Raw genomic sequence first — 26831 nt, 5'->3', positions numbered from 1 at the left:
GTCGGATCACGATACCATTACCGTGATCATTTGCTACTAAGAATGCATTCGTTATCAACAAAATTAAGAAAATAAATACATATTACATTAAATATACATATATATGTATTTTTTTGTTATCATGTGAACAGTTTTTTTTTCGATTGACTAATTTCCCTGATGGCTAAATTAGAACATGGAAGGTACAGGTACTCTGCCGCAAGTCGAACATGCCAGTAGTCAATCTACTGTGTCAGACGACTGTCTCTCAGTTGTGACCTATACCGGTGCTAACAAATTAGAGTGATGTCTATTCAAGAGATTGTAGTATACAGTACCATAATCTGCAAATGCATACAAATCTATTTGTAGATATTATTTATTGTGCAGTATGTTATACAGTGTGAAATTTCATTTGTGTACAAGTTTGTCTGTGTGTAAAAATCCGTGTGCACTTAGAATTGCAACAAAGTTGCAATCGAGTGTCGTGCGTCTCATTAGCATATCATTATCCCTTCTGGCCTTTGTTTTCTAAAAAAAAAATCCCACTGTTACCGAAGTGAATGCTCTAATTAAAGCCACACCAAGACTTCACACATCTGAAGTCGCGCATTAAAAAAAAAGGTCACACATCCTGGTACTTGACATGACCTCAAAAGGTCATACATCCTGGTACTTGACATGACCCCAGAAAGGTCACACATCCTGGTACTTGACATGACCCCAGAAAGGTCACATATCCTGTTACTTGACATGACCACAAAATGTCACACATCCTGGTACTTGACATGACCTCAAAAGGTCATACATCCTGGTACTTGTCATGACCACAAAAAAGTCACACATCATGGTACTTAGCATGATTTGAAATGGTAACGCATCATGATATCTTCTAGGCGTACAAATTTACTGAAATTTTCTTGATGACCTATTCCCATACATTTATATTGTCATTGAAGTTCCAAAACAATTAAAGAAAAAAATGTTAATAATGAGGTTATTTAGAATATTGCTCAGTATGCCCAAAAATACTTATATGTGTATTGACTGATGCATAGCTTAGATGAATGCAATCCTGTACCGCCTGAGTGCATACTTTTTTGTATCCTTGTGTTACCCTTACTTATACACATGTTTTTTTCTGCTCGTAAAAATAGTTGCATGCGAAATATTAGCCCAAAATTGAAATGAAAATGTTTTGCACTGTACAAACATTTGGCGTAAGTGATAATACTCTATTTTGTCACATTCCCTCAAAATTCACTACATATGACTGACGTCTGTAATATGGAACATTTCTAATGTTTATCCCAAATAAGGGAAAATTCTAACTTTAAATGTGCGCAAATAAAATTTAAACAAATGCAAATTATACTTTTTTGTGTGCCATATGTATATAGTAGAAACATTTGCTATTATAGGGCTACAATACCCCTGAAAGTACCAGGATGTTTGACCTTTTGAGGTCATGCATATTGCCTGTTGGTATGTGTGTGACACACTCAACACAGCTCTTTTTGTCTATTTTTGCAACCATGGTTAACAACATTTTCTGTTAGCCACATTCAGTTACATTCTGGTGGTCAATTGCCAAATAGGTTGACTATCAATTTTTCTTTGGCTGTGAAGTTTTGAAAGCAAGGTAAACCAGCATAAAGCCAGCTATTGTTAGGTTACTCTTAGACTATACAGTATTGCTCAGTGTGTATTATTGGGTTACCATCACAAGTTTTACATTGCATAATGTGCAGGCTTGTACTGTAGAGGGCGCCATTGATCATTCTGTCTAACGCGATTCATAAACCCAGTTCATAATTCTGACTCTAGAGGGTGGTATAATCTGATAGAGGGCGCTATTCAGTATTGCTCATTAACTTTTTTACCATCAGACTTTCTCGTCCATATTTGTTGGCACATTTTTTTTTGGTATTTTTCAATATTTCTAGAAATGAAATCAACATAATTTGGCTATTTTTGTCTCAAACTTCTAAAGTAAAGTGCAGACTATAAACGAGACTATTGTGAATTTGTGATGAAAAGTAGGAACTGTTGGAACATATAATTGGTTGTGCGTCAATATCTATCTGAGCACCCGCCATCCATAATTTTGATAAAGACCGTAGTTATTAAAAAATTATGTCTATTTAATCGAAACAATTACTATGAAATACCTAAAATTACTGTAAAATGACTAATTTTCACTGGGTTTAAATTTCACTGATTTAGCATTTCAGGCATATTTAGTGGGTTTTGAATTTAAATTTAATTTAGCGCATTTTCCAGTCAACAATAACAAAATTAAAACCCACTGAATAATTAACCCCTTCACAGTAAGCAAAATATTGACCTAAAATTTTGTCGGGAAGAATTATCCACTAAGATTCGTCTTAAACCATATTCCATGTTTGACTTTAATTTTGTCATTTTCAGGTTCCGTAGTTTAACCACAGCATTTTTTCGAGATGCAATGGGATTTATTCTTCTGTTTGATCTGACAAGTGAACAGTCATTTGTCAATATACGTAACTGGATAGCTCAGCTACAGATGCACGCTTACTGTGAAAATCCTGATATTGTACTCTGTGGAAATAAGACTGATTTAGAAGATCAGAGAGTTGTATCTGAAGACAAAGCAAGAGAACTGGCAGGAAAATATGGGTAAGCTGTGCTACCATCTATTTTTAATGTCATAAAATCTTCTGAACAGTGCCCTCTAGAGTTGTGTAAACATTCATACAGTGCTCTCTGATGTTAATTGTATTATTCCCTGTAAAGTGTATAGTGCCCTCTAGTGTTTATTTTATTGCTACCTTTTGAATAGTGCCCTCTAGTGTTTGTTTTATTACTACCTTTTGAATAGTGCCTTCTTGTGTTTATTCTATTGCTACTTTATGAATAATGACCTCTAGTGTTTATTTTATTACTACCTATGAATAGTGCCCTCTTGTGTTTATTCTACTGCTACTTTTTGAATAGTGCCCTCTAGTGTTTGTTTTATTACTACCTTTTGAATAGTGCCTTCTTGTGTTTATTCTACGGCTACTTTTTGAATAGTGCCTTCTTGTGTTTATTCTACTGCTACTTTTTGAATAATGACCTCTTGTGTTTATTTTATTACTACCATTTGAATAGTGCCTTCTTGTGTTTATTCTACTGCTACTTTTTGAATAATGACCTCTAGTGTTTATTTTATTACTACCTTTAAATAATGCCCTCTTGTGTTTATTCTACTGCTACTTTTTGAATAATTACCTCTCGTGTTTATATTGCTACTACCTTTTGAATAGTGCCTTCTAATGTTAAATTTATTGCTCTCTTTTGTGGCCTTCGTGGTTATTTTTTTTTGCAGTATTCTTCACAGTGCTCTTTTGTTTTTATGGTCTTGTTATCACATAAATGATTTCTTTTGGATTCATGTTATATAAAGTTCTTTGCACTGTCCCTCAAATGTTTTTTTAATAATAATATCTTCCTCAAAATATGGAACATTACTAGCACAGATTACATTGCAAAGAGTTTATTCACTCAAAATAACAAAACTTGTTTTCCCAAAACAGAATTTTGTTCAATATTTTTTTATTTGCAGTCTTCCATACTTTGAGACAAGTGCAGCGAGTGGTAGCAATGTGAGTAAAGCGGTGGAATGTTTACTTGACAACGTTATGATTCGAATGGAACAAAGTGTTGATATAAGTCAGTTCCCACACAGTTTTCAAAATCATAGACTTGGATCTCCAATGGAATTAGATGAAGCAGGAGAAGACGGAAAATGCCAATGTTAAGAAACATTCTTGGAATATTTCATGTAATATTTTCTAGACGATGTAATGTTTCAAATGGAAAAAGTTGTTGATAAAAATCACTTCCTGCATGGTTTTAAAAGTCATAGACTTGGATCACCAATGGAATTTGATGAAGGCGCCAAAGATGGAAAATGCGTATGTTAAGCAACATTCTTAGAATATTTCATGTAATGTATTCGGACAACATCATAATTCACATAGAACAAAGTCAGTTCTCACATGGTTTTCAAAATCATGGACTTGGATGAAGCAAGAGAAGACGGAAAATGCCAATGTTAAGGAACCTTCTTAGAATATTTTATGTAATATTAACTAATCTTATTAGGGAATTAAATTTCATGATCAAGACAAAGCTGGATTACAGTCTGGGCATAACTTAACTTCCTATCTGGCTATCAGCTAGCTTTGTCTTATAAAAATATAATTTTTAAAGTGAGTATCATGGCGTCACTAATTCCAACTTATTCATTGTAGTCTGTACCATGTGACTAGTATGGGACATATTTCGGCAGATTTCTTTGTACAATTTAGAGAACTGTGGCGGTTTTGAAAGCAAGCTTAAAATTAGATTTAAGCCATCTTAAATCTAGCTGCATTAAAGTTAATCTCAGACTATACTGTAAATTATGCTTACAAGAGATAACACTTATTGTACAATGTATTTGTCATTTGCCTCCAGATATTTTTTTGAAAATAACAGAAAACTGTTTCCAAAATTATTATAATTGTTGTTGCTAATTATAATAATGTGTAGGATTTGACCATCTATTACATGTTATTAATATGAATGATATATTTTTGAACGATCATTTTGCTCAAATCTGTTGCCCAATCTCGGATATATTTCATTTGCTTATCCTTTTCACCACCAGTTCCCTCTTTTCATCACCAGTTCCCTCTTTTCATCACCAGTTCCCTCTTTTCATCACAAATTCACAAAATAGTCTTGTTTATCGTCTTCACTTTCCTTCAGAGGATTGGGACAAAAAATAGCCAAATTTTTTGAGTAAAAACTGAAAATTGATTCAAATTTTATCTCCGAAATTAAGGTTAATTTCCAGAAATATTGAAGAATATAAGAAAAAAGTGCAGAACATTTTGACAAAAAGTCTATTGGTGAAAAGGTTAATTCATTTAATTCAGACAATGTAATATTTAGTCTCACCAGTCTGTACTGCTGTGCTATGAATTCTGACATAGCAATATTTTAATACCAAATCATACATATACAGTCTAAAGATTGAATCAGATACTGCCTAATGATATATTTCTCTCAACCAGTGGTGACTTTTGTTATAATAAGAATTCAATTCTGTAACGGGCCATCTGATTGGATATTGTCAGTATACAGCTGCATAAATTTTCTACAGTATTTAATTTTAAGAAATATGATTGCAATTCAATGTTAATTCAAAACTATTAAAATTATTGAAATTAAACAAAGTTCTTTATTTCTACTATACAATAATAATTAATTAATTTCTCAGTGCCAATGTTATTAAATTTCTTATGTATATACAGTCAATTTGTGTCAATGTCAAGTATTATCGTGATATCTTGTCTCAAATTGTGGGAGTTGGGAATCATTAAACTGATATGTGGAAGAGTTATTATATTCCATGTAATCCTTTATCTGTCATGTCTGTTTTTTGGATAGAGGGCAGTCTAACGAGTACAATATTAAAGCAGGGGAGTCGTCACCTGTGCATGTGTCAGATGGCCATAGTGTGTAATTGTTTACAAACAAGCGTCTACCCATGAGCCTTTGCGTTTTTAGGGTGCGTAGTTATCGTTGCTTGGGACTCAATTCCAGCATATGCGCAGGTGATGACCCTCCCGCTTTAATTGATAGGGGTTGGTATAATGTGCTTATGTTCATGTAAGTGGCAGTATAATATGGGTAATCTAATTTGTATGTTATAATGCATTGCTTAGAAGAAATAACATATTACTCCTCATCACTGAGTGGTGGGTTAAGTATATTGTTGAGTTATTTTGATAAAGGACATCACATACATATATCATCATTTATATCATCATTGAAAGTTAATAGCGGAAATTATAATATTTCTATTGCTTATCAATAGAGAGCAGTATACTGTTTTTATTGCTTTGTAATTGCTAGATTTCTGTTTAATTTTGCTTACTGCTAAAGAGCAGTACAATGAGTGCATTGCCCATTGTTTAATTTGTACATTTTCAGCAGGCAATATTGATTATGTGCACGGGATAGTATTTCCTAGCTGAGCCATAGAATTGGTTGATCGTTATGGCACAGAGAGCAGTATTTCCTAACTGAGGCATACAATTGGCTGATTGATATGGCACAGAGGACAGTATTTCCTAGCTGAGCCATACAATTGGCTGATTGATATGGCACAGAGGACAGTATTTCCTAGCTGAGCCATACAATTGGCTGATTGATATGGCACAGAGGACAGTATTTCCTAGCTGAGCCATACAATTAGTTGATTGATATGGCACAGAGGACAGTATTTCCTAGCTGAGCCATACAATTAGTTGATCGATATGGCACAGAGGACAGTATTTCCTAGCTGAGCCATACAATTGGTTGATCGTTATGGCACAGAGGACAATATTTCCTAGCTGAGCCATACAATTGGCTGATTGATATGGCACAGAGGACAGTATTTCCTAGCTGAGCCATACAATTAGTTGATCGATATGGCACAGAGGACAATATTTCCTAGCTGAGCCATACAATTGGCTGATTGATATGGCACAGAGGACAGTATTTCCTAGCTGAGCCATAAAATTAGTTGATCGATATGGCACAGAGAGCAGTATTTCCTAGCTAAGCCATACAATTGGTTGATTGATATGGCACAGAGGGCAGTATTTCCTAGCTGAGCCATACAATTGGTTGATCGTTATGGCACAGAGCAGTATTTCCTAACTGAGGCATACAATTGGTTGATCGTTATGGCACAGAGGACAGTATTTCCTAACTGAGCCATACAATTGGTTGATCGTTATGGCACAGAGGGCAATATTTTCTAGCTGAGCCATACAATTGGTTGATCGGTATGGCACACAGGACAGTATTTCTTAACTGAGGCATACAATTAGTTGAATGGTATGGCACAGATGGCATTATTTCCTAACTGAATCATACAATTGGTTGATCATGTGGCACAGAGGGCAATATTTCCTATCTGAGCCATACAATTGGATGATCGGTATGGCACAGAGGGCAATATTGCCTAGCTGATCCATACAATTGGTTGATCATTATGGCAGAGGGCAATATTTCCGAGCTGAGCCATACAATTGGTTGATCGGTATGGCACAGAGGGCAATATTGCCTAGCTGAGCCATACAATTGGTTGATCATTATGGCACAGAGGGCAATATTTCCTAGCTGAACCATACAATTGGTTGATCGATATGGCACAGATGGCATTATTTCCTAACTGAATCATACAATTGGTTGATCATGTGGCACAGGGAAGTATTTCCTAACTGAGCCATACAATTGGTTGAATGGTATGGCACATAGCAGTATTTCCTAGCTGAGCCATACAATTGATTGATCGATATGGCACAGAGGGCAGTATTTCCTAGCTGAGCCATACAATTGGTTGATCGATATGGCACAGATGGCAATATTTCCTAACTGAGCCATACAATTAGTTGAATGGTATGGCACAGAGGGCAGTATTTCCTAGCTGATCCAATTGGGTGAATCCATCAGTCGTAGCAGTCATTTATTAATAATGTAAATTATTTTAAATAGTTATGTAAGCATATCATAAAAGGTGCTAAAAGGTTGAAAGGTGAGAGGCTAAGAGTCAATGACATAATTGTAGTGTTACATAAAATAAGTCAATATTTGAATTGATTTATAAAAATGTTCAGGTTAGCAATTAATGAGATAATGTGTAGAACATGTTCAGATCTTTACACCATATTCAATTCGGGATTTGATAGAACAGACTGGAAATTTATTACTCAAGAAAAATTTCCCTTAATATTGATTACTAGAACTTTGGGTGTTTGTCAGAGTCCATGGAACAGTCTATTAAACCCCCTAGAACAGCATTATTGAACTATTCAGCCCATGTATGACCCCCTAGAACAGCAGTATTGAGCTATTCACTTCATGTATGACCGCCTAGAACAGCATTATTAAGCTATTCAGCCCATGTATGACCCCCTAGAACAGCATTATTGAGCTATTCAGCCCATGTATGACCCCCTAGAACAGTATTATTGAGCTATTCAGCCCATGTATGTCCCCTAGACTGTCATTATTAAGCTATTCAGCCCATGTATGACCCCCTAGAACAGCAGTATTGAGCTATTCACTTCATGTATGACCGCCTAGAACAGCATTATTGAGCTATTCAGCCCATGTATGACCCCCTAGAACAGCATTATTGAGCTATTCAGCCCATGTATGTCCCCTAGACTGTCATTATTGAGCTATTCAGCCCATGTATGACCCCCTAGAACAGCATTATTGAGCTATTCAGCCCATGTATGTCCCCTAGACTGTCATTATTGAGCTATTCAGCCCATGTATGACCCCCTAGAACAGCATTATTGAGCTATTCAGCCCATGTATGTCCCCTAGACTGTCATTATTGAGCTATTCAGCCCATGTATGACCCCCCTAGAACAGCATTATTGAACCATCCACTCTTGATGAAATGAAAATTCTACATTTGCTAATTATGTGTTATCAATTTTTTAATAGCTGTAAAACTAAATTATGAATATAGCAACACATTGTCAGTGTTTGATAACATCTATGCCAAAATAATCTGTATTTCTTGAATATTTTATAGAAATTATCTTTTATGTAAATGTGATTATTTCAAAATTGTTGTTTTAAAAATGCATGTATTTACAGATAAGCATGCGTTTGCTCATCAGTTATTTTACATCGTCTTGGGGAGTACCCTAGTGAGGAATCAACAAATATTTTACCTGGTCTTAGGGAGTACTCTGGTGATGGACCAACCCATATTTTACCTTGTCTTAGGGAGTACTCTGTACTGTACCAATCGATATATCATTCTCATGATACAATGTATCCATTTCATTTTATGTTTTCTGGTCAGTCATTTACGATAAGAATATATTTTAATGATCCAGCATCAAGAACAGTGTTTGAAATCATTCAAATGGAAACTTTTCAATCTAATGTTAATCACATGACTTGTATAATGGCTCTATGCAGTTAGTACACACACAAAATCTTTTGTTTTCTCAGAGATTGTTTCTCAGTCATAATTAAAATCAGTTTTGCTTTTGTATATACATGTATTACCTTAAAATCTGTATTAGAAGCCACATCCCTAATAGAAGATGCACACCCAGTCTTTTTGAACAATTGAGAACCAAAAATTCACCATTTCTCAAATGTGTAGATGCTCTAATAGAAGCTGCATCCCCTCTGTTGCATTGTACCATTTTAATAAAATCTGCAGCTTCTAATACAGATTTTACAGTACTTTTGATATTTGATATTGCTGGTTTTAGATCAACAAAACTGGCTCATTATTTGTCAATTACCGTAGATAAGATTTGAAACATTACAAATAACTACTTAATTTTTAAATACTATGTATGATAATGGTTATTGTTATCCTGTCTATTGTTATCCTGGCTATTGTTATCCTGTCTATTGTTGCCTGGTTTCTTAGTATTAAGAAGATGTACAGTGGATCATTATTGTTTTTTATGGATGTAATATTTGTTTCGTTTCAATCGTCAATTTCTGTAGTCTTATTTCAAGTTCATGGGTTACCATCCTATGTATACAAAACAATGCACCAGTGAATTTCAATTTGTCATGATCTTACAATGTTGATTCCTGCCTTGGTGTATATATTTAGAGAACTGTTGTAGTATTTATCACACAACTGAACAAAATGGTGGCTTTGATGACATAATCGGACAATGAATAAAGTGGTGATGGTATATAGGTGTCGCTAAATTTTTTTTTCCAAATGTGTAAAATATTCACTTTTATATTTACATCACAAGTTTTACATTGCATAATGTGCAGGCTTGTACTGTAGAGGGCGCCGTTGATCATTCTGTCTAACGCGATTCATAAACCCAGTTCAGGAAATCAAATTTACTGCACTATAAAGCGCTTAGTTTCAGTAGATATCTACATGGATTTGAACACTGGTGACGCTCTATTAGTTTTAGATATACTTGTGGGTTAGAACTTTGGGGATGCTCTGTATGGATATTAAAAATAAATTATTTTCAAGTACTGAATAAATTATAATTACCTCAGATGTGTTGCGTTTACTGTTGTGTTTTGTAGCATCGCTTTTGAATTAATCCCGATCTGATGCAATTGGTAAAATACTGTAGAATACTTTATTTTAACTTGGAATGAATGATTCAGTAAAAATAAAATCCAGTGAATATACCGTCAAAAATGAGTGAAAATAAATTCCATACTAAATGCCCAAAAAGTGTTTTCAGCGAAAATTAATTCCAGCTTTTACAGGAACCTTTTTCTTCACATTTTTCTGATGAGAATGTTTTTGATATCAGAAATATATATTTTGTTTTTTGGAACTATTTGACCATGAGACTGCCGTGGACGGATAAGCAAAATTTGATCAAACTATTTCAATGCCCATTTTGTTTTTATATAATACAGAGATTACAACACTAAGCCTGATTTAACTCGGCTGCTGGGTGTGTACCGCAGTGTCACCATGACTATGCATAGCAAAGACAGGTCAAGAATATTCTAGGAAATCTGAAACCAAGTCTTAAAAGACCAAAGCTGGGGCCAACAAGACAGAAAGTTAAGTGTCATAACTTGACTATCCCTGGAAATGATCAGAGGAAGTGGACCAAAAAGTGACATGAATGAAAGCACCCCTAAGTTACTGATAAAACAGTAGCTTGAGGGCGTGATTTAGATTCCCTAGATTGAGAGAATATTAGTTTGGCCAACTGCATTTCAATGGCGAGTTTAATTCATAGTAAAAAATATCACCACAGTGTGATGCGAAACAGGGCAGATCAAAAACCCACATCACCACAGTGTGACGCGCAAGACAGGGCAGATCAAAAACCCATATCACCACAGTGTGACGCAAGACAGGGGAGACCAAAAACCCACATCTCCACAGTGTGGCGCAAGACAGGGGAGATCAAAAACCCACATCACCACAGTGTGACGCAAAACAGGGGAGACCAAAAACCCATATCACCACAGTGTGATGCAAGACAGGGGAGACCAAAAACCCACATCACCACAGTGTGACGCAAAACAGGGGAGACCAAAAACCTATATCACCACAGTGTGATGCAAGACAGGGGAGATCAAAAACCCATATCACCACAGTGTGACACAAGACAGGGGAGACCAAAAACCCACATCTCCACAGTGTGGCGCAAGACAGGGGAGATCAAAAACCCACATCACCACAGTGTGACGCAAGACAGGGGAGACCAAAAACCCATATCACCACAGTGTGATGCAAGACAGGGGAGATCAAAACCCATATCACCACAGTGTGATGCAAGACAGGGGAGATCAAAACCCATATCACCACAGTGTGATGTAACACAGGGGAGATCAAAAACCCACATCACCACAGTGTGACGCAAGACATACTGCCAAACTTTTTATTGTACACTTCCTGAAAGTGGTCCAGAGATTTCAGGGTTATAAATGGTCCAATAACTACAGATTGTGGTAACAATGGTTCATATGTGTATATTCAGTCTTTCTAAAATGTAAGCAAGGAGTTCAAATGAAACGATATTCAGCACTGTCAACATTGTCATTTCGTACTTTGGAAATGTGCAATCCCACAATATCTTCAGCATACACTTGCGGTTAGCACATGCAGCTCGGATTAATAAAATCACTCGCATCTGCTGACGTCAACCCAAGAGAAAATATTGTGGAATTATATATTTTTAATTAAACCAAACATGTACAATAGTTACAAACCTTTTTATTTACTTTGGTTATTAAGTAACATTTCAGGATTCCTATAGCACCTAGGATAAATTCATCTAAATAGACATTGTACTCTTATTTCATTATAAATAAACATCACATGATCTGTTACGTTACAGATACATACGTTGATATAAAACATTATTATACATCTGTCACCATTACGCCATATGTTACAGCGTGCCATAATTTTGCGGTATTTTACGGGGCATTTTCATCCTACCATATAGGGAAATGCAAATTCCAAATATGGAATGATTACGCGCGTAAGCGGCCTCTAATAATAAAAACAAACATGGCTGCCACCAGGTTTTGACTGGACTCCACACAAAGTTCGCCGATTCTGTTCTAAACTTTTTGGATTTTGACATTCCCATGGTGTATCCTTGGTTGGAAAAGATGTATAATAATAAGGTTATTACGAAGACACCTCAAAGTATGCACTCAGACAGTACGCTATGCGTCGGATGATACACCCTGCTGTACTGTCTTTATGCATACTTTGAGGTATCCTCGTAATAACCTTACATTATTATACATCAGACTCCAAAACAATAGAATTCACTCATCTGTTTAAAGCTCTTTGAATAGGCATTTGAAAGTGTCACCATTTTATAATCCTTTTATTCTGAAAACACTCCTTTGTATAGCTTGAATGCATAAGCACTATAGCATGTGGGAAAAATAAAATCCCATCAGTGAATGCAAATGTTCAGACAACTTGAACATTTTTTGATGCCGTAACATTTTAAATGCAACCATATCATTTTCAAATGCATTCTTAACGCTTTCAAATGACTTACAAATGCATTCGTAACACTTTCAAATGCATTCTAACACTTTCAAATGCCTTTCAAATGCATTCGTAATATATTCAAATGCATTCGTAACGCTTTCAAATGACTTTCAAATGCCTTTCAAATGCATTCGTAACACTTTCAAATGCATTCGTAACACTTTCAAATGCATTCGTAACACTTTCGAATAAGTCCACATTGTTTTACGAATAGAAGAATTCCATTTTCGCTGGCAGATGTATAATAATGTTACATACAACAAACAGTTTCCAATCTTATAGACATTCTCCAATACATTGATATACAACATAATAAATGTTAATGTATTGTTATTATACAAGATAATTTCTTGCACTGATTCAGCACAAGAATCCTGACCTAGTGTACCATACTGAATGCTATACTAGTACTACCAGTATAGTGCATATAATCAACATATTGATTCTATTGTTAAAGCGCGGTAGTCGTTGCGCTGCGCATGTGCGACATTTGTGTTGATAAACATTTATTTTCCCACAATCCAATGCGTTCTTCAAATGGCGCTACTTGCACTAATTATCGACAGGTGACTCCTTCGATACCTTCCAATCACATGAAAATTGCCTAATTAAAGCTTGGAAACGTCTCAGTTCGTACTTGTTGATCTGCGTAACAGTCAAAGTCGCCATCTTTGTTTATACGAGACCCATATATCTCGCAAATGCGCAGCGCGACGACTACCACGCTTTAAACTAGTTATTATTCTGAATATATGAATTTAAACAAAGCATTGCTATATCACATCACACAAGGAGACTTGTTCTAACAATGCATAGACTAGATCATGATTGACAAGAATAAATAGGACAGCACAGCATAAATTAATATTATTTTTAAAGTAAGATTCTAGTGAGACTGAAAATATGCACAACCCAACACATTCCAACACCTTCTGGATATATTAATGTCCTTTGTCAGCAATAACTTTTGTGTTGAACTGTTTTCAATGACAAGTGTTGAATTTTGAGGTGGGAGAACTGTCATTGATGATACCCCCAAAAGTACCAGGATGAGTGATATCTTTCATTCCTGTCTTTTTAGTTTCATTAGGCTCCAAAAACAAGCAAGACATTTGATAAGCACGAAACTCATTGGATACATTGTACCATGTGACTAAAACAACGCCACATAGTATCAAACATGTGTACAACAATAGTTTTTGCTAATCACAATATAACTGGCATAGACTGGAATCACAGATACTAAATCTGTATACCAAGTGTATATATCTGTTACAGTAATTGCACAAGGCGGAACAAAAAAAATTGGTTTGGCTATTTATCATGCACACCAGCTTGCACATTTTACATGCTATTACCGGTAAGATACAGTAGAATGGACAAATGATGTTGTTTTCTGTATAATGCTTGTATTCAAAAGCATTATTTAATAAATGTTGAACTTTGAACACATAATTTGTTGTTGTATTAAAGACTCTTAATACAAAGACAAAATAAAAACCACATCATTTTTCAATTTTTCTTAGAACGAATAGCAAAACTCTGAATTGCTGCATTTGTACATAGGATATGCGAGTACAAAGATTATATGCTTTTGGTGCACAACATAAATGAGAATTAACAGATTACAAAAAACATGTTTTCAAATTAAACAACTGATCAAATAAAACAAACTCAGTCACCACACCAAATACTGCTGTCATGACAACGCAAGGATATTATCAACACAGATTTCTTCTGTTACTCTGGTATGGTAGTGCTCACTAACATGTCACTTTCAATAATGTCAACATTATTCAACACCTCAGACTATGTTGCCATTTATATATCACAACAATGTTGCCACTTATATTTTAGCTCAACAATGTTGCATTGTCTCAACAATGCTGTTGTTTTCGTACGACTTCAACAATATTTTCACAGTACAGTATTTCACCGACAATGTTGCCATTTTATCTTTGCAATGTTGCAATCTAAATCACTGCTCAGCAGTCCTCAGCATTTGGTACTGTTTTTGATATCACCTCACAATGTTGCTTCACCTCACAATGTTAAGAGCAGCAAACATGAGTTTCTTTGTCTCTCTCAATGGATGGATTCCGCCAATAATGTTGTTGTGCATGTAAATTCCCTGGAAAATTAGTTTCTGTTGTATGCCAAACTTTTGGAATAATGTGGTTATTTTCCATCTCTATTGCATTTTCATGATTGTCTAGGACATTAACTCCACAGTCTGGGCATGTCTGAGATAGAAATATCAGGTGCTGGCACAGATTAACAAAGGCATCTTGTAAACCTAGAAAACAATATATTATGATTAGTATAGCCTGGGAAAGTCTCAGGAATAATGTTAATATTGTAATAAGGTCACTGGTAGCCTAGTGGTTGTTGCATCAGACTCATGACCCGTAGACCCAAGTTCAAATCCTACATTAGGCTGAACATCAAAAGTGGGTGAGTGTGCCACAGACTCAATGGGAACGCCAATTCCACTGGCCGAGATTCATTCACTAACGAATGCGACTTTGGGGGAACCTTGGTTAATGTCTGCAGGTGCTTGTGTTCTACCGAGCCTGGTTGACGCCAGGATAGCGCATTAAATTGCCATTTGTTGGAGAGATGGCCACCCAGCCCTGTCATGTAGTCCCAAACATGAATATGACTTCTGTGGCAAAAATGCACTATGTGTCAGCACTAGCACTTGCAATTTGCACATACAAAAAGACAGGAGTGACAACAGTGACATTGAATGTCTGGAACTGTCGCCTGGCACAACATATATGTTTAAAAAAAGAAAGTATGTTAATATGGTGATAAGGATGTCCTTATATGGTGTTAGTGTAGACTAACCTTCATTGGTCAATGCAGATGTTTCGAAGAATAATGCACCGATAGACGTAGCATAGTCCTGCCCCTCTTCCTTGCTGACTTGTCTGTGTTCTGTTAAATCACATTTATTTCCTAAAACGCACAAAACTTTAAAAAAAATATAGTTTATTTAATCTGCTCTACATAGTATTGACCAAACTAGTGACATTATTTTGGTTATTGATGCTTATTTTTCATTTTACCCCTACTCAGCTGAGATAGCTCAGCTATAAGCAATGTACATTTCAATTAAAGAACTAAAGATATCATAAGCTAGTGAACAAATCTGAGAGAGGTCTATCTGAGGTACTTATATGTATAGTAACAAAGCAATCAGACTTGCAGTTTTTAATAAGAATTCAAAAATATCACTTTTTACCAAAAATGAGAAAAATATTCATCAAAATTAGAGAATTGAAGATATCATCACGAAATAAACAAATCAACGAGAGGTCTGTCCAAGGTACACATACACCAAGTATCAAGGAATAAGGTTTGTAGTTTTCAAGAAGAAGTTGAAAAAATAAAACATTGACACGGACAGACAATCATTCATATGATAAATTCCGCTGTCGACAGCGGAGCTAAAAACTAACAAAAGAATGATGATTTAAGATGGTCAATGAGGTAACTATAGCAACCATGGTTAGCAATGGTCAAAGCATATTTTGGACTAAGGTTAGTAATCACAATATTAAAATAAAAACCATACTGTGAAACACTTTATTTCTGCTTGAAATCTGCATGGAAGGGATGATTCAGTCAAAATAAAATCCAGCAGATATTCCTTTTTTCTTTTATTTCACATTCATCTCATCAAAAATCAGTGACAATAAACTCCATACACAAATGACCTAAAAAATCTTTGTAGCAAAAATGAATTCCAGCTAAAATAAAGTATTTTTAATTTAGTCTCAAATGAAATAAGTTTGTTAGAATATTTCAACATTGAAATGGGTCAGAGATAGAAGCTGATCATAGCAGTTGATAATGTTCTTTGACCACAAAAATTTTACCTGCGAGTTCAACATGGTTCAATCATAGCAGGTGGCCATAGCAACTGACCTTGGCAGTTGAATATTTTCTTTGACCAAACAAGTTTCACCATGCAAGTTCAACAGGTTCAACCATGGCAGGTGACCATAGCAATTCACTATATCAGTTGTAAAATGAATTGACCATGGCAGTTGCAATGCTCTAGTATTGGCGGCTTTAGTCTTGCAGCCATCAGTTTTACTTGACATTTAGCATTGGGGGCAGTACTAATGAAATTCAATTGAATTCAGAAAATATTCCACTTACTGATTCCTTCATCCACATTCCTTTGAAGTTCTGAAAATAAATTTTAAATTAAATTAAATAATAAATTCATGAAATCAGTGAAATACAACCAGCTTCATAGTAAAATGCATCTTTTGTGTACACCCGTCATGAGTGAGTATAACTAACTAGTAAATATAAGGAAAAGAATACAAATAGACCATTTCACAATCATTGCAAGATACTGTGTTAGATGAGAAATCAAGCATTAAAAGGGAACAAACAAAGGTAATGGCATCAAGTGGGGTCAAATCATCACACGAGATTCAACAAACACGAAAGTAGTTTTTGTGCATTTTTATTATTATAGCAATTGATGATGATCAATTTTGATGAAATACTGTAAATTCTGTATTAGAAACCGCATCCCTAATAGAAGTCGCATCCATACTATTTGAATAATTGAGAACCAAAAATTCATCATTTCTCATATGTGTAGATGCTCCAATAGAAGCTGCATCCCCTCTGTTGCATTGTACCATTTTAATAGAAGCCGCAGTTTCTAATACAGATTTTACAGTAATTGTATCTGATCTCACATTTCCCTCTGAAAGATCCACATTTAAACATTGAGCTATAAATAAGTTAGAAATAAAATCATTCAATTTTTGTAACAGACGTTTGGTCTGTGAGATCTCGCAGTGTAGGGGAAAATACTCTAAAATGACTAGTTTTCACTGGGTTTAAATTTCACTGATTTACCATTTCAGGCATATTCAGTGGGTTTTAAATTCACGGTTTTATCATTTAGATAATGTGTTCTATGCTAAATTTTACACAAATTTTATTCACTGGGGTTTAATTTAGTGTATATCCAGTCATCAAATTAAGCAAAATTAAAACCCAGTGAATAATTAACCCATTTACAGTAATTGTAATTGCTTAGTGAATAGTCTAATCAAATAAATGACAGAGCAAATACAAAATGAGGGTTTGTGAAAATGTTCCCCTGCAAACAATAACCTTCTTATCTTTCAATTCCATGGTGGTAAGTTTGAATTGGGAACTGATAAAAAAATTGAGGTTCAGAATTCAAAAGATAGTATTTGTCGGGTACTTCTTTCTTCTGATTTTTAACTATCCATAACATCCATTCCTTGGTTCCAACCTTAGTGCTATAAAGGTTTAATTTAACAGTTTTTTTTTCCAAATAAAAAACACTGAGCAGAAATATCCAAGATGGTTGACCGATGTACCCTACTCTGAGGAAATTTTAACACTTACCATTGGGTGTCATTGAATGAAATCGTAACACTTACCATTAGGTGTCATTGAATGCAATTGTTACACTTACTATTTGGTGTCATAGAATGAAGTTGTAACACTTATCATTGGGTGTCATTGAATGAAATCGTAACACTTATCATTTGGTGTCATTGAATGAAATTGTAACACTTAGCATTGGGTGTCATTGAATGAAATTTTATCACTTACCATCCACCCATGACTTGATTGCATTGAATGTATCCGGTACTGTAATATCATAGACTAATAGTGCAGCGTTAGCTTTGCGGTAATACATTGGCGCCATTGAACGAAACCTTTCCTGTCCAGCTGTGTCCCATAGTTGCAATTTTACTCTATGCTCATCAATATTTCTGAAATAAAATTGTTTTAAATTATTAAATTTCTTTTTTTAGGTTTATACATTTAGTACTCAGTAGAATACTTAATCAAAAACTGAAGAATGTGAAAATAAACAAAAATACAATACATACGTTCTTCTTGAGTGAGTATACATGTTGGTAGCTAAAATACTAAGAGTACCCTCTAACTGAGTGGTAAAATTACATTGTTTCCCCTAAGTGTGGACTAATAAGGCAAGTTGGAATTTAGGATCCCCTAGGTGTGTGGTGATAAATTGTGCTTTGCTTTACATTAATTATTTCTAGGGTTTTAATTTTGATGCATGTATTTTTTGCTAAAAAGTAAAAGCTGCTAAATTAAATCCACATGAACACAGGTTTTCCTGGCCAACACATGAAATTAAAAGCCAGCGAATATGCTCAACATATCAAAATATGAAAATTAATGCTTTTATAGTACCCCTAAGGAAGGAATGAGAGTACCTAAGTGAGTGGTCATAAATTACCCTGTACTCCAAAGTGTAGATCAATAAGTTGAGATTTAAGAGTTACTACATATAGTTTGGTCCAAGCATAAATATTTACACTGTATTATTAATTAAGTAGGCTGATTAGGTAGCCATCTTAGTTTGCTTTCTTAACTGCCACATATCTAACCTGAAGAATAATATTCCTAAATATATTTCATTTATTAGAAACATAAGTTGTAATTATCGATGACAATGATACTCAGGTTTTTTCTAGAAAAAATGAACAAGAGGGAGCCCAGGCGATTGACTTGGAAATGCCATATTGGAAGTTTTCTGCACCGTTTTAACAGTGTGTTTATTGCTATTGATATATTTTTGGAGTAATTTTAGTGTACTTGGTGTCCAGACACATTGTCAGCTGGTGTTGCTGGGAAGTTTTCATAGAAAAAAATATTTTTGAGAAAGATTTCATGTTGTACAGCAGCACGGAAGTGAGTGGTTCAAGAAATACTGGTATATTTATGACTTGAGCGCTGTGCCCCTGTTCCCCAGTTTAGAAAACCCCTGATGTATCACTCATTATCATAATAACACTTTATATCAAATGCAAAGCCAGCTGATAAACAGCTTGGAAGTTAAGTTACGCCTGGACTACACTGTGAGTGAGAAATGATACGTTAGAATTTGAAACTCCCTAAGTGAGACATTAATTACATTGTACCCCCTAAGTATAGAATAAAAAGTGACTTTATCTCTACATGCAAGCAAGTGGTAATAATATTGTACCCCTTAACTTACAATTTTATAGTGAAGAAAGAAGCTCCAATAGTCGGTGTGACTTTCTGACTAAAGTGTTTGCTAACGTAACGAAGAACAACACTCGTTTTACCAACACCTACAGAACAAAAACAAGAAATATACGGTGTAAGAACATTTGTGTCTGATTCTACAGAATAAAAACAAGAAAAATACGGTGTAATAACACTTGTTGTGTCTGGATCTACAGAATAAAAACAAGAAATATACAGTGTAAGAACACTTGTGTCTGATTCTACAGAATAAAAACAAGAAAAATACGGTGTAATAACACTTGTTGTGTCTGGATCTACAGAATAAAAACAAGAAATAAACTGTGTGAGAACACTTGTGTTATGTGGATCCACAGAATAAAAACTATGAATAAATAAATACAACTTATCCCTGTTAGTTATTAGTTTTACTGTATCAGATTTGTAATTTGGGTTAAACACCTACAAAATGTAAAATATTACATTTACCATTACATCAAACAACTACATGTAATACAAATGTAAGTGTCAAAACTTGTTGTCTGTCAAAATGTAAATACAAATATACATGCTGCTGTATGGTAACGTTCTTTTAAGATCTGAAAATCTCAACAAAATTTTCTTCAGATCTGAGGTCAGAAACAAGTTCATTTGCTGCACCCTCTTAAGGCAATAAGTGATAATTTATGGGTATTACTCTACATTTTTTTTTAATTCCTGTTTTCCAACTCCAACCCAGCAGAATTGAGTAATGCTGTAGAAAGTGAAAAAAAATAGTGTAATTACTGCCATTTCTGATTAATAATTAATTAATTTATTTCATCCTTAGAAATAGTTTCAATTCGCCCATTATGGGTTGGCAGGTTGTTCTTTATTGTTTAAGTAATAAAGTACAATACATACAATAAAATAAAATGTCAGTCATTTTCTGATTTCAAATATTTTACATAAATATTCACCAATTAATATGTCCTCTCTTGAACTCATAATATGCTTAAATATCTGGACATCACTTTTTAATTCTTCTGGAATATTGATATTTATGCACCTATATTTTTTTTTGTCAACATTGCTTACATGATCTGTTTTCTAAGGATGTTTTGGGTTGGGTATGCACTAATGTATATACATGTATATCAGTATTAAGGCTTGTAACTGCATCTAGTGTTATGTCTACGTTCTGTACCACAAGTATTATAAAATGTACATCCTTTTTTTTGTCTCATGCTGACAAAATTCTAGAACATTCCTTTTGACATTGTTCACAAAAATAACCATATTTTAAAAATGTTTGACCAGGACATGTAGCCAAATGGGAATGTGTCAATTTGGTCCAAAATAGAAAAAAAATAGAGAAAAATACATAAAATTTGTCCTTTTCACCACCAGTTCCCTTACTTCACTACAAATTCACAAAATAGTCTCATGTATAATATAATAACTTATTACACTGCCGAACCATCAGTGGGTTCAGTATGGTAAATAACAAGTATTACAAGACTAAGAAAATTTTCTAAATACAATACAATAATAAACATAAGAATAAATGGGTTGAAAAAAGAAATGTTAAAAAATTACTAGAATGAATACCATTAAAACAAGTCATTGTCAATGACACAGTTCTCGTTATGTTTTTAGTGACTGTTAAACAATGAAAAGAATAGTCAGATTCCGGTTTGTTTTAATATTAATATTTAACATATTAACTAAAAACTACAATGCAAGAAACGGGTATAAAGACTAAGTATAAATGAAATAGGTCAATAGAAAACTCTTAAACAAAAAGGCCACCAGTCTGCCATTCTGAATCGAATCAGGAAAAATAAAATAATGAGCATCTGTAACCCACCATGACTGATGTCAATGCTAAATTTGAATGAAATCAATCTTGACTAAAATTTTGTCTTGTATACATCGCTATGAGTCTCATATCGAACAGGACGCGGCACGACGACTGCCACCCTTTCAAATTTGCTAAATGACATGTCCCTATTTAAACGCGTTTTACAGTACTGTAAAATGACTAATTTTCACTGGGCTTAAATTTCACTGATTTACCATTTCAGGCATATTCAGTGGGTTTTAAGTTCACGGTTTCGTCATTTAGATAATGTGTTCTATGCTAAATTTTACATATTCACTGGGTTTTAAATTAGCGCATTTTCCAGTCAGCAAAATAAGCAAATTTAAAACCCAGTGAATAATTACCCCCTTTACAGTAGTTAACAAGTTTATCCAGGTCAATGACCCCAGGAATGTAGACACTGAAAGATGAGAATTTGAAAACTCAATGGTAAATCAAATCTCTAAACATAACAAGGCAAACTGTGTATAAAGTACACAATAGACAACTATGCCATGGTCATCTAATAATAGGATATTGTAATAGAGTAGAGAGAACACTGTAGACATTGAGATATCACTCAATCAGCTAGCTCTTAAAATAACAACACAAACACTCCATGTGTACAATAAATCTGTACTATTGTTCATAAATAGGGCAAGGCAGGACATGTATAGTACAGTCTGGGTGTAACTCCTAAGATGGCTATCAGCCGGCTTTGTAATATTGTAATCTTAAAACAAGTATTGTTATCAATAATTTCAACTTATTCACTTAAAATTTTATAAGCAACTACTGGGTCTGAACAAATTCACAAGGGATTTTTTTAAACAAGGGAACAGGGGTGCAGCGCCCTCATGCCATGCGCCCCCTTACCCTGGGGGAGCAGATTCTCTGGCAACGATAACATTCTGGTTGATCAGGGATCACATGTGGCCACAGTCTTCAACTGTGACCTGTCTGATAGTAATTTTGGCCCCAATTAAAAAACCTTCCTGACTACACCGTGGTGAAACAAGCGTTTCATGAACACAAAAACTAAAATTTATCGTTGATTCTATCTGTGCAAAGTTTATTGAAAGAAGAGAATCCACAGTTGAGAATATATGCAGAGTTCAAAATCAAATATAAAAGACACCCTTAGAAAATAGAATTTGTAGACAATACTCACTAAATAAGATGGAGGATGAATTACTACTTTGTTCTAAATATCCTGACATATGTTGAATTCCCTGATAAAATCAACCAATTCATTCCAGAAACTTACACATCTACTTAAGAATAAAGATGAGGAAATGATCACTAATTTAAAATAAAATATAGTCTCACTATGCGATTGTTGAAACCTAATTCAGTTAATCATGCTTCGAGTCAAAATGTTACATGCATGTATAATGGCATGTGGATATTTCACTGTGCTTTATGATATATATATTTCATTATATTTACAAAAAATCTGACCACGATTTTATGACTGTTAGTGAAGTACCGGTAGTGATAAGCTGTAAAATTAGTCATGTGACTGTCCTATAAAGCAGTCTCAAGTTGAAACAGCTGCTCAAGCCAGCAAAAATGGCCATGTACATGTATACCTGTATGTGTACGTGTACATATCGACTTTAGTTCAGTTCTGATAAAAATCGGCACGACATGGTTCCAATCATGTAAACGCATTGGGGCTGAAATCCCACCAATAACTATGCACATGTTACCACACTGTGTGGACAACTGTAGATTAACGAATGGTAGCACCCATGATTGCAAAAGCTGTTCTTCTGCTTTGAGCACACCTGTTTCTCAAGAAGAGTATATTCTGCATTAACAACTGTTGCTCTGACATGCATCAAGCAATGTAAATAAACATAACACAAGCACAACACAAAAATCATTATCAGCCATGTTGTTTGAGAGCCCTGTTCTGTTCACTGAATCACAGTCCCTCTATAGGTCTCGATAGAGGAACTGTGACTGAATGAACTGGATTGGTGGATCTTGGCTTTTGTTTGGTTTGACCACAGTCCCTCTATCCCCGGTCTGGAAACGACTAGCGTTCTTTTGTCTCGAACCGCAGTGCGGGTAAACAAACCGTTCACACGTTGGCCGAAGGAGTCAGGAAGTCAGACAGATTACAATACCTTCAAAAGTTACCGTCATGCAAAGCGATACCTCATTGTATGACTTCACTTTAACTTCAAATTCGGGCAACCACAACGTAAACAAAATTATCACTATGAAATTTGGGTTTTTTGAACCCTGATACGCATCACCACCAGCCTACCAACTCATAAACATCCAGTTCCTGCAATTCATAGATTAATATCGGGAATTATGTTAATGTTCTCGTTTTAATAGGGAAAAAACTTTGCGTGCCAACATGCTGACATCGCTAAAAAAATCTTGTCAAAATGGCGTCGTTCATGTTAACGTAGTCGATCGAAAAACCTGTGATATTTCTGATTCTTGGGGGGGTTCATAACAGTTCAAGTCAACTATACAACAACTAATGACTTTATTCTATGCAAAAGTATATAACAATACTTCAATGTTTGTATAGAAATAAATTTTTTAGCACAGAATTGAGTACATTGTCATTTCAAAACGTCACCATTTGCATTTACGATCTAAAAAGCATCCATAAAAGTCGCTCAATTTAACATTAATAAAATGCGGTGTGACAAATAACAAATCAGCCCACCAATTTTTAATGATATGTTTTGATTATAAAATGTCAAAATCGAAGACAAATATTGGTTTCGCGCCGAGAAGTATGGTAAATAAAATTGAGTTAATTTCAATCACCCCAAAATCAAAAAAGACAAATATCTGGATAAAGGTATGAAAATTTGTTGCGAAAATGTGTCGTTGCTGGTAAAATAGATGAATTAAAGAACTACTCGCCGGCTAAAATATGACCTTATACAGATATCCCGATTAAAAAATTATGTGAAAAAGTACGAATTCTGTAATAAACAACTAAGTTGTAAAAAAAATACATAACACGGACGATGTCAAATCACGTACTGATCACGTGACAATGCTTTGCCCACACCCGCAATGCGCCTTTGCCAGGGAAGGAGACCAATTCACACCTAATACAATGGCCTTTTCTAGACCGGGGATAGAGGGACTGTGGTTTGACTGTGTAAACGTATTTGAGATAATTTCCTGTTAATCAATGGGAGGAGCAGTAATTCAGCTTAGATAAACGTAGCAAATAATAAGTGGTACTGTTAAATTACTAAGAATTTACGACTTTTATTGAAATGGTAAAATACCAGAGAAAATATGGCTACTATTATAGCATACAGACATATAAGAAAAGATGAATTTTTGGTTATCAATTATTCAAAATAAATGAGAGTGCCTTCTAATAGGGATGAGGCTTCTAATATAGATTTTACAGTAACACAGATTTATTATAGATTACGGGTACTGCATTTAGTGAGTAGTGAGCCGTCACTGACACTCAAACTTGCTGTGAGGCAACTAGCTTTGCTAATTAACTGGCATGTCATTGAGGCAATAGAAAATACTATATTGATATCGGATTTGTTTTTGTACCATCTTGAACCCTTCTCAGAAAATAACACAAGGTTAAAATATGACATTGGCTCATAACTATGTCACAGAATGTGCATAAACGTAGTTTGCTAGTATTAAAATAAAATACTCAGAAATCCTTACTGTAATGTTCAAAATTCTGAAATAAAAATATATGGTCACCAAACTAAGTTTTCCACAAAACGGCCTCAAATACTGATCACAAATAATTTTTTTAAATAGTCTACAATTGGTTCCGATGGCAGAAACATTCCATCTAAACGTTGTGTTCAGTGACCTATGCGAAAACAAAGCGTACAATACCAGTTAACATTGATACCATTGCACGATTTAAAGAAAATGGGATTGCTTTAAGGTTGATAAGTTGTAAACATAATTGTGTTGATAAATATTTGTGTTTTCCTCACCCCTAGACCTGTAACCTTGTCTTTGTGTTTTGGTGGTCATTTTTTTTAATGTTTTTATTTCTCAATTGTAAAAGCGTTGTACCTTTTGTTACACAAAATAAAAAATATCAGTTTCTCATATAACATTTCAAAACTGAATCACCTTCATTGTGTAACAAATATGATTATTAATATATTATTATATTATAATTATTAAGTCATTTTGAGGGTTAATTACCAATGTTTGAAAACAAATGACCTTTGTTTTATTTTTTGCATGAGGAAGAATAGGGTAAACACTTTTGATTGTGTGTTTTTTGCCAAATTTGTTCATTTTGGAGGGACATTTGTCAATTTAGCACCTTTGTGCTTTTTTTTTTCAACGATGAATTCAATTTAGTTTTTTTTTATTTACTTTGTCTGTCATATATTCTTAAGAAATAGGTGTGCAGAATGGTTTTTTCAGTGAAAAATTACGTTATCAATTCTGCCACCCCCAGAAATTCTAATGGTCCATCCCTAATGGATACTAGAAGAATATCCCCCAATGCCATTCATTTCAGAGAAAAATATTTTGCTGACTGCACCCTGTATGTACCGAGAAATGTCATTGAACTGTACCACATATCTCCCGTCGAGCCACGTGGTATAAAATCATTCCTACATATGAAACGAAAACTCCTTTGAATTCACAGTTATTAATAAGTTGTATCTAGTTCCCAAAAGTTGGATTTCCGCCAATTTCGTCACACCCCCACGCACATGCACCTACTAAACAGTAATTTACTTGAGAAAATAAAGAATTACATTCGATGTTCTCCCTATTTTTCAGAATTGCGTAAACCATTACATAATAAAATGTCATGGTGACGTACAAAGTAAACTGTACTCGAGTAACAAGGCAATGTAAAATGGTCTGTCACGTACACAGTGCACATACAGACCTGAACTATTAGGATTACTTACCCTGTGAACCAAGAACTACGACTTTGGCTTCAATTGATCGCATATTCTTCGTTTACAACCTCTAACATTGCATTGCCCGTTTGCTGCAGGTAAAACCAGGGTCGAGGTATTGAGGACAATCCAAAAACTGGTGTCTGGCACGGAGAAGGTGAGCGACGGTCGGTTCCTAATTGCGGAATAGAAGTGGACAACGTCTATGTACGTTTAGTACCAAGCTATAGTGGGGTCACTGTCTCGTGGAATAAAGGTCTTATTCATAAATTCATAATAAGTACGGCTTACTAAATAAACAAAGCAAAACAAGCCGAAACATAAAACACAACGCTTCCACTGTCAATGAGCTTTCACCTAAACGACCTCTGACCTTACACGTGATTTCAGTTACTATTTCAATAGAACATTATTCACCAAAATTGTTGTTGAAATAAACATAATCATTCTAATATTACATTTTATAATTCACAATATTAAATTACTTTATTGATTCCTACAA

General features: G+C 34.7%; 2 protein-coding genes across 2 annotated transcripts in view; one reads left to right on the top strand and one right to left on the bottom strand.

Moving 5' to 3' along the window:
• Positions 1-10060, top strand: part of LOC100370511 (ras-related protein Rab-27A-like) — a 95373-nt gene extending 85313 nt beyond the window's left edge. Inside the window, exons 5-6 of the mRNA XM_085494629.1 lie at positions 2410-2637; positions 3566-10060. Of these exons, the coding sequence (XP_085350755.1) occupies positions 2410-2637; positions 3566-3761 (424 nt within the window). The 3' untranslated portion in view covers positions 3762-10060. The remainder of the gene's footprint in view (positions 1-2409; positions 2638-3565) is intronic.
• A 3998-nt stretch (positions 10061-14058) lies between these two features.
• Positions 14059-26683, bottom strand: LOC100370364 (uncharacterized). Its single transcript, XM_002735466.4, has 6 exons — positions 26339-26683; positions 19593-19689; positions 18173-18336; positions 16721-16750; positions 15401-15526; positions 14059-14846 (listed from the first exon to the last, which is right to left on the bottom strand). The coding sequence occupies exons 1-6, from the start codon at positions 26379-26381 to the stop codon at positions 14602-14604; spliced, it is 705 nt and encodes a 234-aa protein (XP_002735512.2). The 5' UTR covers positions 26382-26683; the 3' UTR covers positions 14059-14601.
• Positions 26684-26831: the final 148 nt, after the last annotated feature.

This window comes from Saccoglossus kowalevskii, chromosome 20 (assembly GCF_978046115.1).
Source record: "Saccoglossus kowalevskii chromosome 20, keSacKowa6.1, whole genome shotgun sequence".
NCBI lineage: Eukaryota > Metazoa > Hemichordata > Enteropneusta > Harrimaniidae > Saccoglossus > Saccoglossus kowalevskii.
Note: the sequence above shows the minus strand (reverse complement) of the source record. Positions and strands in the feature narration are given on the sequence as shown.

Coding starts and splice junctions, on each gene's coding strand:
- LOC100370364 (XM_002735466.4), bottom strand. CDS start 26,381: ATGCGATCAATTGAAGCCAAAGTCGTAGTTCTTGGTTCACAGG. Junction 19,690..26,338: donor CGTAGTTCTTGGTTCACAGG/GTAAGTAATCCT, acceptor TTTGTTCTGTAG/GTGTTGGTAAAACGAGTGTT. Junction 18,337..19,592: donor TCTTTCTTCACTATAAAATT/GTAAGTTAAGGG, acceptor ATTTTATTTCAG/AAATATTGATGAGCATAGAG.